Source organism: Cavia porcellus, unplaced genomic scaffold (genome assembly GCF_034190915.1).
Source record: "Cavia porcellus strain 051 isolate PalLab524CR breed Dunkin Hartley unplaced genomic scaffold, mCavPor4.1 scaffold_8, whole genome shotgun sequence".
Classification (NCBI taxonomy): Eukaryota; Metazoa; Chordata; class Mammalia; order Rodentia; family Caviidae; genus Cavia; species Cavia porcellus.
The window spans coordinates 41,650,202-41,667,806 of NW_026947491.1; the positions used below are offsets into that span (position 1 = coordinate 41,650,202).

A 17,605-nucleotide genomic window follows, 5' to 3' on the forward strand; every position below is an offset into this window, starting at 1 on the left:
GAACTCTTAACCTGTATCCTATAAACTGCAGATTTTTGGTTCTCACACTGAACAGTGAGGTCTATGTGAATCTATATGAACAAAGAGGGCAGCCATAGCCTAGGTACCTTCAACAGACTAAACAATTGTCCCTCAAGTGCCCAGGAATCCTGAACTCTGTTAAAACCTGGACACAAAGTTATCAGGTTAACTATAATGATGGGGTGCGGGGCAGAAGTAAACCTCTATCTATCACCTTAGGATAAATTTTAACTAGGAAGGTATGCTTATACCAGAATTAAAAGTTGGGAGGGGCACATCCCAAGGAGTAAGATAAAGATTTACTTTAGTTCAGTGCTTTTCAAACTAACATTCATTAGCTCAGACTTTAGCTTTCCAATAGCCTACATGAAGGGAGACTGTATAAATTTTCTGGGATCAGGCAGAAGAATGTAATTTCAGAAGGTAAGAGCAGAGCCTATGAATTTCCTTTTTCTTCCCTGTTTTTATTTGGGGTAGGTGGGGGTGTGCTGGCCTGAGCATTGAACCCAGAGTCTCCTATATGAAAGGCAAGCACTCTAGAACTGAGCCCTGCATTTCTTATTCCTAACAAACTCAGAGGTGATGCCACTGCTGCTGGTATGAGAACCACTACCTAAAGCCATTTTCACCCAAACCTAGTTAATAATTTAATGGTAACTACCATATATTCAAGATAAACTTTAAAAGGAGGTATACTTCCCCTTGAATCCCAGAGGAATTTAAACCAGAACCCCCATGGAACCCAGAACATGAGCATGTGGGACCAGTGTACAGTGATCTTGGTCTGAGACTCTATTCAAAGTTTTTTCCCCTCAAAGTGAATTTATACTAGTTTCAGCCTCTTGACTGTTAGGAAACATATTGCTGATGAAATATGTGATGACAAAATCTTGACACACCTTTCACTTTGGCTAAGTGTGCTATCATCAGTAAGCTGCTGGGACCCTGCTGGTCTACTAACAGTCATGAGTAGAGTCTCTGTAACCATCTAAGGCCCCAAACTGGCTCTTTTCCTGCTTGGCCAACAGAAATACTGGCCTCATTCTCTTTTCACCAACATACCAAGTCCAAACAAGGTTGCCTTCATTTAGAGAGCTGAAAGGGAGAAATGATTAATATTTTTTTGTTTGGCTGTAGGTTTTTTTTTTTTTTTCATAAGAATTGTTGCATTATCTGGAAATACTCCTGAAAAGGAAATCCTATTTTTAGCATGGGCCTACACTTTGTTTCTGTACCTTTACAGAAATGCTTATTCCAGCCCTTGAAAGGTACAGCTAAGGGTTCTTAAAAGAAGACTCAGTCCCTAAATATCTGATATATGGTGACTTATTTAACCATTGGTACTAAGACATTTTTACAAGGTCAGTACTTATGTTGTGTAACATCAGTACAGGTTACAAAAGCCAACAGTTATATACTGAGGGTTGCTAAACTCAAGCCAAAACCGCATACTTTGTTATAGGGCTCCTGGGTTAACTATTCTGTAAACAGGGATTTGTAAGTGACTCTAGCTTGGGGTGGAAATAATAGTAATACTAGACAGAGGAGACCCAGGAACATACACGGATGCTGCAAAATGTAACAAAGGATTCAAAAAAGCATTATCTATGTCCAAGGAAATCTGTATTTCCAACCTACTCTTAAATATTTAACAATTGGAACAGTTGTTTCTACAAAAGGAAACAACCAACCAAAAATGCCTCTGCCCAAAGTGGAAAATCTATCTATTTTCAGTAGAGGGATTTGGAAATTCTATTTAGCATGTTAGGCATAATTCTAAAGTGAATTATTAAATGTTGAATATAGTAATAAAAATCACCACTGGATTTTGAATTGTTAAAACAAACAGCTCATTTTGAATGCACACACTAATTTTCTTGCCAAGTTGCTTGCATTTTCCAAAAAAAAAAAATTTTTTTTCAGAGCAGGAAAATTCCAAATTCAGCCCAACATCACCACCTAGTGGTGGAATATTTTTATAGTGCTTTTCTTTCTCTAAAACACAGACCCTCTTTGATTTTTCTTTCTTTTTTTTTTTTTTGTCTTTTTATTGGTACCGGGGATCGAACTCATGACTGCCTGCTTCCAAGGCAGGCGCTTATGCCGCTGAGCTAAATCCCCAGCCCCCCTCTTTGATTTTTCTTACCAAACTGCTAAATTAAACAAATCAGGATGGTTTCTAACAATGTGTAAGTGGAAAAGGAGCACTGACAAGTTCAAATTAAATTAAAACCTTTATTGAATAAGAATGTCCCAGACTAATCAAAACAGTAAGAAAACAGAATATTTTACATCTCTAAGAAATATTAGAGTTCAATCTCTAATGCAGTACAAAGAAAAGCCTATATCTTGAAATACATCTTTCTCCCCTACATACAATTTGGAATATCAATTATGTACAACAAATGTACTCAAGCTCATATGTTCCAAGCCTTAATACTAAGGAAAACTATTTCAATAAAAAGGCCTATCACTCATTGATTTCTCTCTGGGAATAGTCTGCCATAAAAAATCAGTACACTTCAGAGATAAGTAAAAATCAGTGTCTCAGAAAGATGATATCAGAAGTGAAATACAGGTCTGGAGACCTGAGATTAAGTGGGTTAAGGCAATTCTTTCCGTTATTCTTCCCTTGAACTCACTTTGCCTTAATATGGAGCTTGGTGAATAATGATCCAAAGGTCTTACAAAAAATATTGCAATCTTCGGTAAATTTTGAAAAGCAAAGATACTACAAAAAAGAAAGCAATCACTTGGGGTGTAGTCAAACTCACTGGCAAATACCACAGAATATTTGGAAGACAGTGGATCTCTCCAATCACTAAAACTTGCAGGTTGGTTCTTCAATTATCTGAAAAGATGCTCTGAAAAGGCAGCTATCTTGTACTTCAATAATTCAAGATGTAAAGAGTAGGATGCAAAGTGATACATTCCCCATATAATCAGAGTAACAAAATTAACCTAAAAAAATCTTAGAAGACTAAATATTTGATCTCTTAACAGCTGAATACTAAAAAATCAAATTCGTATACATTTAAAAATATACAAAGTATGCCCTTTATACTAAAGTGCATTCAATCATAATGTTTAGACCTTTAAGTCCCTGTGTATGTTCTCTTATTTCCACAATTGTATATAAAAATGTACTATTAATCATCTATCTACTTTAATATTATCTTTTGGGAATATAGTGGAATCTGGATTATAACCATTGGAATATTTCCCTGCTTATAAGCACTTATACATATCATTAAAATTTAAGATTAATTTATCATTAAAATGTAAGATTTAAGAAATGTTATCTTTAGCACTTAGAACTGGTTTGTGTTTTTTGTTTTTGTTGTTTTTGAGACAAGGTCTCACTATGTTACCCAGGCTGGCCTCCTGCATGCTGGGGTTATAGCACCACACCTGAGTAGAATTGTGTTACTGCAGTATGTTTCTTTGTTTTTGTTTTTGGTAGCAGGAATTCATTTCCAAAGTTGCTTCCACAAAAATGACAGTTCATGTAGGATTCTCATTTCTTGCCTCACTTTGACAAAGGGCAGTGGCCTACTAAAACTAAGATGAATTTAATTCCCAGCACATTGTAGTTTGTCATTCTTCATCATCATCATCATCATAGTACCGATTTCTCTTTATCTGTTCTTCTACAGACAGCTCTTTGACCACATCTCCTTCCCAGAATCCCATATCCTGGGATTTCTGATTCTGAGTAGTGAATTCTTTAGGGGAGGTGTTATCTGCAAAGCTGGACCACTTTGGAGTCTTGGGTTCTACTGGAGACTGCTCTTTGAGGAAGCTGCTATATTCATCGTTGAGGTTTGCGCCATTTTCTACAAGATTCTCACTCCTCATCTCAAAACTATGAATTTCCCTACTTCTCCTCCCTGCCTCTCCTCTGGTAGACTCCTTATTCTGCCCCACGCTCCCATTCTTCTCAGGAACCCTGGCATTTTCCACTTGTTTCCTTTCTGCCACTACTTCCTCTGCAAACTCTTCATTCTGGTCTGACATGCTCCAGCCTTTTCTGACAGGTGGGTGCAAATTTTTGGGGTTCTTGACAGAGGAGGTTCGGAATGAAGCTGCGACAGTGAACGGGCGGCTTCTCTCTCTCAGTGATGAAGACCGTCGTAGTTTTTTCAGATCCAAATCTATGTCCTCAGGAGCTTCTGGCTTGCTCACTTCATCCTCAGGGGGCCATTTGGGTTTAGATACTTTGATTCCTTCCTCCAAGCTATTTCCAGAGCTGCCAAGTTCAGCTGGGGGAGGCCAGGCGATCTTCAGCTTCTTGGTCTCAGCTGGCTTGTCTTCCTTTTCTGGCTGAGAGGAGGCCTTGGCTTCCATACTCGCGGCCAGCACACCTACCTTGGCAATGGGGGCATCTTCTACCCCTGGGCTCTGGGGCGTTTCCACCGCATTTGGAAGTTGAGCTGGTCTCTCCAGGGACTCCTCAGTTTCGTTTCTGTTTGCCCACAGATCTTTGTGTGGTCTGTGCCCAAAGCCTTCATCATAGTTGCCTTTAGATTTAAAAAGTTGATTGAAGTGAGGCTTACAATAGATTCTCCCATGTAAAGACGCATATGTCCCTAGACTGTCAGAAAAAGAACACAAGTTAACAAATCTTACTATTCTCATTTATATTAGCAGTCTAACATCTGGCATTTCCAGTATTTTATTTATTTATTTTTTTTATCGTTACCGGGGATCGAACTCAGACCGCCTGCTTACAAGGCAGGTGCTTATGCCATTGAGCTAAATCCCCAGCCCCATTTCCAGTATTTTCAAAAGATGCTAAATGAGAGCCGGGGATTTAGTTCAGTGGCAATAAGTGCCTACCTGCCAAGTTTTAGGTCATGAGTTCGATCCCTAGTACAAAAAAAAAAAAAAAGATGCTAAGTGAGAAAAATATCTTTAAAAGCACAGCAATGAACTACTTCCTTTTAGACATACATATATATGTTTAATCCTTACATGAAACATACTTGTGTCTAAGACTAAGCCCTCACAAGTCATTCTTCCACCTGGTATGTGCTCGCCATTTTCAAATGACTTCACTCTCCTCTATCAAAATTCTTTTTTTTTGGCACCGGGGACCAAACTCAAAATCTTGCACTTGCCAGGCAGGCGCTTATGCTGCTGAGCTAAATCCCTGGCCCTGTCAAAATTCTTTTAAATTACTTTTCCTGGAGAAGTTCTCCCTAGTTAATCATACCTAGCTCTGATTATTTTTATATTTCCTGAGTACCTGTAACTACTTGTGATGATGTTCCTTCACTAAAAAAACTGAAGCTGTTTTACTTTCCCATTTGTGCCATAATTTAAAAGCATAATGCTACAAAAATGGATATACTGCCCTAAAAACAGTTGGCACTCAGTAGCTCTTACTGACTGAATAAATGTAAGCTATGGGGCCAGGAATAAAGCTTAGAGGTAAGGTGCTCACCTAGCACGTCCAAGGCTCTAGATTTGATTCTCAGCCTGCGTACAAGCACCCGTGCACTGAGTAGGCTATGGGTAATAGAGTAACAGTGAGCAGCAGCCAGGAGGTTGGCCTTACTCAGTGTCAGTATTGGACAAATCTATATGTAGTCTCTTGCAGGGTGTGCTATGGATCCCCCAAAATCCTCACACCCTCATAGACCAGGCTGTGGAGAGGTGATTAGATTACAGGGGAGTATAAACTGGCTTGCTGTTAGGAGATGGGGGATCTGGTTGCAAGAAGTGTGTCACTGTGGGTGTGACCCCAAAAAGTATTATCTCCCTTCCTAGGTCCTCCCTTGAATCTGCTCCCTGTCCTCAATGTTGTAGTCAGCCCTCCTCTGCCATGGCCCTCTCTACTACCCCAACCTGCCTTGGAGTCAGCCTGAAATGTGAACAAAATAAACCTCTCCTCCCTTAAATTAAGGGTGTCAAGTCAGTGTCCCAGCAACTAAGAAAGCGATTTAGACATAGTTCAATGATATAGGCTTTTTTTGGGGGGGGGGCATCAGGGATTGAACTCATGACCTTGTGCTTACCAGGCAGGTACTTGTGCCACTGAGCTAAACCCCTGGCCCTAGGTCAATGTATTTTAAAAGGTTACAATAATGAAAGTATGTCATGAAAATAATGTGCTCCAGAGCAAAAACGAACTTTGCAGGTAGAAAAATAAACAACAACAACAACTAAAAACCCCAAAAAACCAACTGACTGGAAGTCACAGAGGCAGATTTTGGCTTAATATAAGAGGAAGTTGTTGCTGAGCATGGTGGCACAGTTTTGTAATCCTAGCACTCGAGAGGCTGAGGCAGGAGGATCAGTATATATTCAAGACCAGCCCGGGCTACATAGCAAGTCCTTGTCTCAAAAAAAAAAAAAAAAAAGAAGAAGAAGAAGAAAAAAAGGAAGAAAAAGAATGAGGAAGTTGTCTAGTTAGAGGTATCTAACACTGGCTGAAGCAATGATGAGGTATCTCCCGAGTGTATTTAGGAGAAGTGCTTGTTCTGTAAGGAAAATTGGGCAGAGAGACATCTTGAATGCTGACTTCTCTAAGGAGTTGACTAAAATGAGGCTTACAACAGATTAGAATGAATTAACATGGAATAATTTCCCAGTTTGTCACATTTATATCTTTGAGTTATTTAGAATGACACATACTAATTATTTTCTCAGAAATAAACAAAACAAAGAAGCACAGAGAAAACATGCTCTCCAGGGGCTATAATTATTGCTATTATTACCATTTATACAGTGCTTAAGGCACTGAAATAAGGGTTTAGGCGAGTAACCTCTTAGGAATTCTTAACTTTATGATTCTGTGATGCCAAGGGAAAATCATCTAGTAAATTAGGTCACAGGGGACTCTGTGTGCACTTCATATTATTTAAATATCAGTCCTAGCATGCAAACAAATATATCAATGCATCAAGACACCCCAAACAGCACTATAATTTGGCATGAAAGACCAGTCACTAAATCATGTTTTCTAATTTTTCAGGAGCTTCCAGGCAACACAATTAGCACAAATGCTTTTAGTATCAGTGCCATAAAAGCCAAAGATTCCTTTGGAGTTCCAAGTACAGAGAGAGATGGCTTTTTTGGTCTGGCTTACCTAAGTTTGTTGTTGCAATAGGAGCAACGGAAGCAGCTGATGTGAAACACCTGTTGATTGGCCAGAAGACGCTCCATGGGGTAGACTGTCTTCTGGCATTCAACACAGGTCTCTCTGGCAGGTGCCTGAAACTTCTAGGAAAAGGAAAAGGACTTTAGTGTAGGCAGTGATGGGCTAGTCCTCTGCTAAGATGTGCCCTAGGATCTGTTCTTTAAGGGCTCCCTTAGCTGGCCCATCAATGTTCACAGGACACTAAAAACCTGTGTTCTGTCAGCTGACTCTTTAAAGCCAAGAGGTTCTACTGTATCCCCTCCTCAGACTCTCTGGCTGCCTAATGTAACAGCCACTGAGGACAGCTGGGCTTGGGCTACACTGCCGAGAAAGGTGTAAACAAACCACCACACACACAAGGTAAGGGCAAGGCAGAAAATGTCATCATAACACAGAAGAAGATATCTGATTCAAGTGCCAAGGATACATTATTATAAGAACAGATTCTAGGGCAACCCACTTGGGACCCCTACTGTCTCTTGGACAGAAGCTTTCTTTCTCTCAATAAATATATTTTTCTCGTTAAAAAAAAAAAAAACATTCTAACAGGGATAACTCTCAAGGCAAGCAAGAGCATTTGGCTTTAGGAATTAGGTAAAGGCAGTTAAGCATCTTTCATTCACCTACTCTTTTAATCTTATTTGCTCAATCAACTAAGTGTACTACTTTTTGATTTATTTATTTTACTTACTGGTATCGGTGTTAGAACTCATCACCTTGCGCTTGCCAGGCAGGTGCCTATATTGATGAGCTAAATCCCCGGCCCCTATTTTTTGGACTTAAAACAATTATTATTATATATTTTTTAGATAGAATCTTAAGGTGTAGTTTAGGCTGGCCTTGAACTCACTATGTAGCCTAGGTTGACCTCAAACTCACAGCCATCCTTCTGTGTCAGCTGCCTGAGTGCTGGGATACTAGTGTATGCCACATGCCCAGCAAGCATATTTTTAACAAGTCAAAACTGACACACAAGTGGAACAATTTATCACAGGCACAAACTGTTTTGTTAGGCCTAAAAGGAAGACTAGCCTATTAAGGTACTGTTTCTAAAAATCAGCAGAGAATAAAAGGAATGCAATGCAGAATACATTTTTTTTTTATTTTTAGACAGGGTCCTGCTATGTAGTGCAGGCTGGTCTTGAACTCACTATGTATCTCAGGCTGGCTTCAAACTCACTGCCATCCTCCTGACTCAGTCTCCCAAGTGCTAGGATTACAGGTGTGCATCACTATGTCTGGTTGACACTACATTTGTTAATGTTGGGAATTCATGAACAATTTTCTAAGTGTAGAGTAAGGTGGGCATATTGTATCAATCTGATAAAACTCAACCCTAAAAAATATAAAATAGTTGGTACTCCAGCACTAGTAAAAGCCAGAATTCCTGAAATAATAGGAGAGCCAAGCAGTTCGTATGTGTGAGTAACATTTGGCTTGTCCCAACATGACACCCCAACCAGCAATGCAGGAGGAAGTTTAGGTGGCACCCCGGCCAGTTGGCTCCCATCAGAAACACATGGCAGTAAATAATACAAATTACTTCCACAGCCCAGGATCAGAATCATTAATGCGCAAGATAGACTTGATTGAAAAGCCTAAAAATAGACCCATGAAAATTCAAACTACTGGTCACTTGCCATATGATTCACTAAGAAGGAAAACAAAACAGCAATAGTTTTCCAGTAGATTTGGACAGGACGTGGGAACAGAAAATGAGCATAAAATAGAAGTGAAGAGAAAGATCTACAAAGGGAGTTTAATAAAATTAGTGACAAACTCCCAAATAGTACCCAAAGGAGTTAAGAAATACCAAAAGAAATAACAAAATAAGAAATAACAAAACTGCGTAGAAATGTCAAGGTAATAGCAACCCATTTTATTCTAGGAGTAGAGTACTAAAAAAAATCTCAACACTCAAAAGACCAGCTTGGTGTGCCGGTGCATGCCTGTAACCTCAGCACTCAGGAGGCTGAGGCAGGAGGACTGCTGCAAGTTTGAAGCCAGTCTGGGTTATGTAAGTGAGTTCAAGGCCAGCCTGGACTACATAGTGTGACCCCCATCTTTAAAAAAAAAAAAAAAAAAAAAAAAGGACCGCAGGCAACAACTTAGTTACCACATGACCCAGTATAATACTGGAAGCTTTTGGAAATAAGGCATTACTTGGAACTCAGAACATTCTCATTGGACTGGACCTAAATGGAAATGTCTGCATTTGCAGTTTTAATTACGATTGCACAGCTGGGGATTTAGCAAAGGAGTGGAATGCTTGTCCAGCGCTTGAGGCCCTACTTTTGGTCCTCAACAACAAAAAATTTAAAAAAAAAGAAATTGCTGAGGATGTTAATTACATTTTCACAAAAAGGACTAGGTGGTCCTTGCCCAGCAAGGAGAAGGCTGATTAAAATGCAGAGAAAGATTTGCATATAATAATACAATTGAAGCCCATGAAAGAGCCTGTCCAAATCCCAATTCATTAATATAAAAGTAATAGGACAAAAAAATAGGACAGAAATATTTGTCCGATTCAATTTCTTCCAGTTGCAAAGAGGGCACTCTGTATTTTAACACTTGAAATAGATTTAAGTATTCGGTGAGATTGGTAAAGACAGCAGCAGACAGAAACCTCACCCGTTGGTGTGAGAGGAAATGGGTGTTGTATAGGAGGGGAATGGAGGGACTTCCATAAACACAAACACAGAGACAAGGAACACATTGCAGAAGGGGGTAGCCCAGTGAACAGAAAAGAGAACATCAGAGAAAGTGAAGGTTGAGCTCACATTAGGAGGAAAGTAGAAGGCAGGAGCAGAAATTAGGTACCAGGAGCAGGAAGCAGAAGCTGGAAGAGACAAATAGGAACCTTCAATGAATACACAGCATTTGCAGTGCCCTGGAGTGCTTGACCACAGCCAATCTAAAACTCAGTAACTCTGAACCAAGAATAAGACTGTATTTTCTTTCTAAAAAGTAACTGTGCTAATCATGGCAAAATTAGCTTCACTAGTATCTCCCTGAAGGTAGGACATAAGCCAGCTTAAGAGAACAATCTTTCATGAGACTTCACCCACACAAAGAGTGTCTCATTAACCATTCTTTAGTGCTTTACCACCTCTCACACCTGGCTCACACTGGGTGTCTCTTTAAGGGAGTTTCACCCACAGAAAAGTCATCTTCCTCTTGAAGATCACCTTAATAGATTGTTCTCTCATCAGGTGCAGCCACAAGCTCCTAATGAGCCAGGCCAACCAGGTCCCCATTTCCGTCACTTCTCATGTAGTCCCTGGGATATTATTTAAGGCTTATGTGGCAGCTGCTGAAGGGACCACACAATGTAGTAAAGACAAGAGGACCCCAACATGGTAACATGCCAAGTCAGAGTGGCTGTGGCTCTGCTTTCACTTTATTTCCTCTGTCCTGGGCTCTCAGCCACTTTTCTGTAATTGCGCCCATGTCTATTCAAACAGGAAACATAATCAATGCCCAACACTTGCTCCCATTCTCATAGGCCTGGCATCTGTCCTGCCCATGCCTTTATGACACTCTCAAGCTTGGCACAGTCACATTTCAAACACTGCCAAAGAGCATGTTAGACATTTTAAAAATCTTTACAATATAGTTTTCTAGTTGGTAAGTACAGACTATTTTCATCCCTCTTCCCCCAATCATCTTTTATATATAGAAGCTAAAGTACCAAGATGTCAGGTGCTTATCAAAATTATACTCACTGGAACAGAATTAGAATTAAAACCTGGAACTCCTGATTCCCAAACCAACAGAGCATTTTCTAAATTGTCCTAGAATGTTAAATTTCCATAACTAAAGGAAAAGAGAAGCAGATGCAAACCCAAATGAAAATAATCTCACTGCAGCACTTTTAAAAAGCCAGTCTTCACTTGGTTTTAAATTAAAACGTACAGATAATACCTTCAGGATATTCTGGAATGAATGAGGTATATATAAATAATTCATGTTCATAAATACTACCTTTTCCACATGAGGGATATTACAGAACCCCACTTGATAAGCATCTACTTAAAATCATTTTTCCAACAAATTTTCCAATAAATTTGCATGGCTTTATCTACACTTTTTCACCCTTATGTCTTACATTTTCTTTTCAGTCTAATGAAACTTCACTTGGATAAGATAATGAAATCAGAATTCTGTATTGAGATGAGACCTCCTTTCCTCAGAACTCCACAAATACCTTCATTCCCTCTTTTCAATTTCTGCAAAATATCTAGGTAATAAAACTACAATTTTTCATCATACAGAAAATAGTTTCATCATATAGTAAATACATCAGCTCAGTGCAGCTTTCAACTTGCCATGAAACTCTTTGTGAAAACATGAGAGTTTTTTTTTCTTCTTGTACTAGTGATCAAACCCAGTGTCTCCATCGTGAGATACATTCCAGCTCTTTCTTATTTTCAGACAGGACTCACTACATTGCAAAGTTTCCCAGGCTGGGCTCAAACTTGTGATCCTATTGCCTCAGCCTCCCAGAGGGCTGGGAACACAGGCATGTGCCACCATGTGTGCCTAATATTCATATCTTACAGACTGCTCTATGTCCACAGAGGAAAGGTTAGTGCTCTAACAGACACCTAGACAGAAAAGAGTCTAGGTGCCTTTCTAGAGGAACTCTAGCTTAGTAAAGTAGCACCAGCCCATGACAAAGGCTGGGGCTGTAGCTCAGTGCTAGGCACCTGCCTAACGTGTGAGGCCCTGGCTTCTTGTCCCCAGCACCACTGTTGACCAGAAACCAGAAGGGGTGCTGCAACATGTCTTCTCACAGAGTCTGCTGGGCTTTCCTTCCACACCCAACAGTAGGGCCAGCTGAGGAGGTCTGGCTCTGGCTTGTCCTTAGCACAGAGAAGCCAAGAAGGCGTTCCCAGAGCCAGCTTCATCCCCTTGCTCTCCTCTTTCTCCCTGCTCCCCTCTGGGAACATTCAGTGGAGGACTTCTGTCAGCTGGAAAGAGAAAGCTTAAGAGATCTTGGAGTCTCACTTTCCCCCTTTTTTACTGTGCTATAGCTGACAATTTAAAATCTTGTGAGTCTCATGAAGTATAAACAGGTATACTTCTCACAGGGTCTGCTGAGCTCTGCTCGCAGAACATCCTTTTAAGAAGGACATGCAATTTCAATTTTATTAGCACCAAGTCACATCAATTAAACTACATGGCCAGTGTTCAAGGAGAACAAAATCCTTACTGCCCCCCTCTTCATGAAGCTAAATTTGAAATGAAGTAAGTCTCTACCTTAGATGTCCTATTTCCAATAACAGACAGATGGGCACTAAGGAACAGTTTTTTCTAGGATATGTGGGATCCAAAAATCTATTCTGAGTGAACAATATATTTTTAGCTGCATGTAATTTCCCTAAGTGGAGAAACAATTTCTGCTGCAGTCTAGAGCCATGAGACCAGTTATACCAACAGGTCTTCTTGTATACATTAACTAAAACGTCTTGCTTGCCTGCAGACTGGTAAAAGGAAGTTCTGAGGAGAGAAAAAAATTGCCCTTTTGCCCTTAAATAAAAGCGGAAATGTAATTGAGTTCCACCCTCAGCCTCTGGACACCATGACTTTGAACTTTGGACTGTAGATAAGCATAGGTAGGCCACTTTATTCCAGTCTTCATCCAATGCTCTATACTGTCTGTAAAGGCAGAGATGTTTGCAGTCTACTGCTGAATAAACAGGACCAAAGGAGTATGTGTGGGACTGATCCAATTGCAGAGTTTTCTACCTCTGTCTATACTTGCTGGTGTACCTGGAAAGATCTACATGAGCTGTAGCATTTCACACAGAACTCATCAGTTCAGACCTTGCAGTTTGAATCAGGAAAGATCTCAACCTAGCACAAGATCAGTCCAAAATAATAGATGTCTGGTCTACCATCTGAAGGAGGAATGGCTGTGTTGAGCATTGAAACAGTCTCAAGAACAATTTTAGCTCTTAGATGAGCCAGAGAAATTCCCCAGGACCCTCCATCACACAGAAATCCATGACTAAGTCAGATCTGCCCACCTGTCTTTATTTTAACTTTGCTTTTTAGGGGGTGTGGTGAGGTGTGGTTCAGTTTCGAACCCAGAGCCTCCTATACACTAGGCAAATGCTCCACCACTGAGTTATTTCCTTAGTTCCTTCTATTTGCCATTTTTGATTCAAAACCCAAGAACTCACGTCTGGACAGGCTGGAAATGAAAGTAACCTGGTGGCATTTGCTGTCATTAGCTTTGGGGTGATGGAAAAATAAAGTACTGAGATCTGCATGAGCAGATCTCCAAGGCCAGAAGAGAGTTAGGTGGGATGCATGTGCAGACTGAGTCATCTCAGGTCATTTGTTCTCCCTTCCAACCCTGATTCCCCTTGGTGGTATTGGGGTCCGAACCCCAGGCTTTGCACTGAGCTATAACCTTTTGGGAGATAGATAGGGTCTCATTAAGTTGCCCAGGTTGGGCTGGAACTTTTGATCCTCCTGGCTTAGCCCTCTAGAGTGCTGGAATTACAGGTGTGTGCCACCACACATGATTCTCTTGTTACGTTTCTGTTGGAGACTATAAATTGTAAAATGACATAATATCTGTCCTAGGCTCTCCTTGCATTGCTTGCCTTGTGGGTGGGTGTGGAAATTCCCTTTTCTTGGTCAATGAAATTATCACCCAGGTGTGGGGATGGATCTTGGCTTATTTTCTTTCTGATATTAAACTTGCCCTTTCTACCACAGCCTCTGGGCTGTTCCAGGAAAAGCACCCACCCTTCTTCCCCACACTGGCTAATAAATAGCAACTAGCTTGGAGTGTCTTTGCCCATCATGAGGCATTGACTACCCAGCCTCCCATCATGCATTACTAAATTTGTCTGTTTCTTACTTTATCTTTTTTTTTTTTTTTACCAGTACCAGGGATCAAACTCACAACCATGCACTTGCAAGGCAGGCGCTTATGCTGCTGAGCTAAATCCCTAGCACTTTTTTTTCTTACTTACTTTATCTTTTGGCTGCACACATGATACAAGCAGTTGGAGATCTCGGCCAGGTCCCTGATGCTTATAAAGAAATCTACTCCTAAACTTCTGCTTCCTTTTGGATTTTTTGTGTTTATCTTCAAAACTATCCCTATCCTTTAAACCTTCCCTTTAAATCTTGGACTCTCCCGTTTTTTCCTTTTATTCCAGACCCTCATCTCTGCCCTTTTCTCTTCATTTTTCTTTCTTTTCTTTTCTTTTTTTTTTTTTTGTCTTTTTTGAAACAGGGTCTCACTATGTAGTTCAGGCTGGCCTTGAGCTCACTTTGTAGCTCAGGCTGATCTCGAACTTGCAACAATCCTCCCACCTCAGCCTCCTGAGTGCTGGGACTACAGGCGTGAACCACCATGCCCGGCTCTTCATTTTTCTTATGCACTAAAATAGATCCACACACAGTAAAGGCATATAAGTATGGAAGACAACAATACGAAGTTGGGGCAGCACAAACCACCTTTACCTAATTCTATCTTCTGAGTTTCTATCAAGCTAAAACTTTTGGCACAAGATCCAGCTATGAAAGAGCACCACGGAGAAAGATACTAAAGAAGTATGGGTATGTTTGATTATTAATCATATAGATGGAGAAATACTGCATTAACAGCATGTAACTGAAACATGTCAGCTGACAAACTTGAAATACATTTTGGAAAAAATATTTAAATCTTTTTTGGGTCAATTTTATGGGAATATATATTTGCTTATAGAGGGGGAAAGACTTTTTAAATTGGGGGATAAAAGGAGACTGGACATTGAATAGCCCAATAAAATTATCTTAGTATACAGAAATTTTGTTCATTGCTTAACATCTTATATTATACCCTAGTATAATTTTGCTTACATGCCAATTTTTTACAGAAATGGACTGGTCAACTCCCATTCCAGCAAACACATTCTTTCTGTAAAATGTTAACAATCAGTCAGGTTATGATCAAACCATTCAGAAGGCAGAGCCACTGTTCTTAAGTGACTGCACATTTCTATCTGATATGCTAATTTTAGTTTACCAGATATTTCATATTTCTCATTTTGTGGGCCTTCACCCGTTCACAGATCTATAAACTTAAATTTTTAAAAGTCTTATTACTTTATTTGGCTTCAAATTTTTGTAAAACTTCCATGAGTTTTCCAGATTTCGAACAGAGACATTAATGACCTTTCCCCATCCCGGCGCAAACACTTGAGCAGAAGAAAGATTTTCAGGAAAGCAATTTTTAAGTATATCCTTATTTGGAATTATTATCCCCAGGAAAAGAGAAACAGGTTACAATGAACATACTGTTCAATCAGCTCTACTAATAAGCCATGTCCCCAACCCAGATAGAGGCGGCTACCATACCTTCAATGTCTTGGGAGGGGAGCTTTCAGAAAGGCTGGAGGCTCTGGTGTCTGGACTCAGCATGGGGGACACAGACGGCTGCGCCTCATTCTTAACCTGAGAGTTACCTGCTCAAGTTACAAAACAACATTTTATAGTATCTCATAGGGAAGTCTTAGAATGGGTTCTTCTGGGGGCTGGGGATTTAGCTCAGCAGCATAAGTGCCTGCCTGTGAGTTCGATCCCTGGTACCAATTAAAAAAAAAAACCAAAAGAATGGGTTCTTCCAAAAAGCAAAAACTGGGCACCATGGATCATGGAATTTTTTTGGAATGTATTTTCAATGCCACAAAAAATACTATTCTTGGGGCTGGGGGGATAAAAACAAACAAACAAGCACTATTCTCTCTTTTTTTTTTTTTTTTGTCTTTTTCCTTTTTATCGGTACCAGGGATCAAACTCACGACTGCCTGCTTGCAAGGCAGGTGCTTACGCCACTGAGCTAAACCCCCAGCCCTTTTTTGGTTTCTTTTTTTTTTTTTTGTCTTTTTCCTTACAAACACTATTCTTGAAGCACTGTTCTTCTGTTTAAGAACAGTCTAAAAGTCTAGCTTTCAAGTTCTCTCACAAATGAGGCTGCTGTCATTTAGGAGGCTTACCCTGCCACACAGATGGAATCCAAACCACCCTGCATAAAGAACTTTCTGCCCCATAGCATTTGTTATTTATCAAAACTGTGGACTCCGATGTTTTTTGGTAGTTGGTACTCCCAATAACCTCTGAGTGCTTCAACTGAAAATGGGAAAATGGCAACACCTGCGGGCAGAACTCTCATGCCATGAATATGCATGTGTGTTGCATGTTTAATTTCACTATCCTGTGGTCAGACTTGTAGCAGATATCCATGGATAAAGACTGTAGAAAGGGGATCCACAAAGTTTTTTCATAGTCATCAAAGTGCCAACTGCATGAGTTAACTTCCTGCCAGTGTATTATCCTGTGGAACTCAGAAGCAGCATTTAAAAAATCCACTTACATAGCTACTAAGGAATCATAAAAAAAAGGCTCCTTAAAATCTAGAGTTGAGCCAACAAAAGTAGCAAAAGATTAAGGCTTACTTTAAAAAAAAGTTTTACAAACTTAATCAAAACCATAAGTATTTCTAGCGCAAGTAAAATGACTACAAAAGAAATGTTCCTGGATTTAAGCAGTAAGAGTTTTTCCCTGAAATATTAAGGTAGAGTTTATTAGAGATCTATGCAGCTCATACTTCTATTTTAGTTGTGGAGCTTTTATTGACTAGTAAACTCATTTTTTGGGGGGAATGCTAGAAATCTGTATCTATTTTAAGTAATGCACTGAAAATTAGAATGGAAAGTGGACATGGTGAAGTAAAAACAAAATACTTCTATCTTTGGGAGATGCAAAATGATTCCAAAATAGGGTAAAATGATTAAAAAATTCAACATCAGGAGGAAAACTTCTAAAGCCCTAAAGTGATACTCAAATACCAATGTATTGGTGAATGAATCTAGGGCCTTTGTACTGAGCTACACTCAGTGTCCCTTAAAGACAAGATCTAGCTAGATTGCCTAAGCTATGTTCAAGCTTCCAATCCTCCTGCTCAGATTCCCAGAATGCTAAGATTACAGGCATGTACCACCATGCCTGGCTCACATGCCAATTTTTTTTATACTGGTAAATGAATTAAATCTTTCTTGCACAAATCCCTGTTAAAGTAAAACTTCAAAATTACTTACACAGCTTTAAATCAGGAAGTTTAGTAGAGAGATACATTGAAGTATTCCATTTATCCCAAGTTAATCATATTTAATCGAACTTAACTTCTCTCCATGCCATGAAATGTGTGAAGGAAATTCAATCACCAGTCCTTAAAACTGAGTGGAAGCTTGATCAGCTAAACTGCTAGATTTAGTATGTGACTTTCTTAACAGTGACACCTCTGAACCAAGAATGAATGGAGAAGCACATCTTCCAAAGCTAAGGGCAAATGCTTACAGAAGTCATCTTCAGCTCGGGTGGAATGGTCTGTCAGTCTATTCTCAGTTGCAGAAATCTGCAAAAAAAAAAAAA

At 39.8% G+C, this 17,605-nt stretch overlaps 1 protein-coding gene across 4 annotated transcripts in view; it reads right to left on the reverse strand.

The window, feature by feature from the left end:
• Positions 1-2,242: 2,242 nt before the first annotated feature.
• Positions 2,243-17,605, reverse strand: part of Lima1 (LIM domain and actin binding 1) — a 99,317-nt gene continuing 83,954 nt past the window's right edge. For 3 of the 4 annotated variants that reach the window (XM_003475784.5, XM_013159316.3, XM_063254717.1), the window contains 4 exons: positions 17,531-17,588; positions 15,533-15,639; positions 7,115-7,248; positions 2,243-4,615 (listed from right to left, as the gene is read on the reverse strand). In XM_003475784.5, coding sequence (XP_003475832.2) covers positions 3,619-4,615; positions 7,115-7,248; positions 15,533-15,639; positions 17,531-17,588 — 1,296 coding nt within the window. In that variant the 3' untranslated portion in view covers positions 2,243-3,618. Of the gene's footprint in view, positions 4,616-7,114; positions 7,249-9,945; positions 10,005-15,532; positions 15,640-17,530; positions 17,589-17,605 lie in introns of all 4 variants that reach the window. The other variant, XM_063254718.1, reaches the window with a different exon arrangement.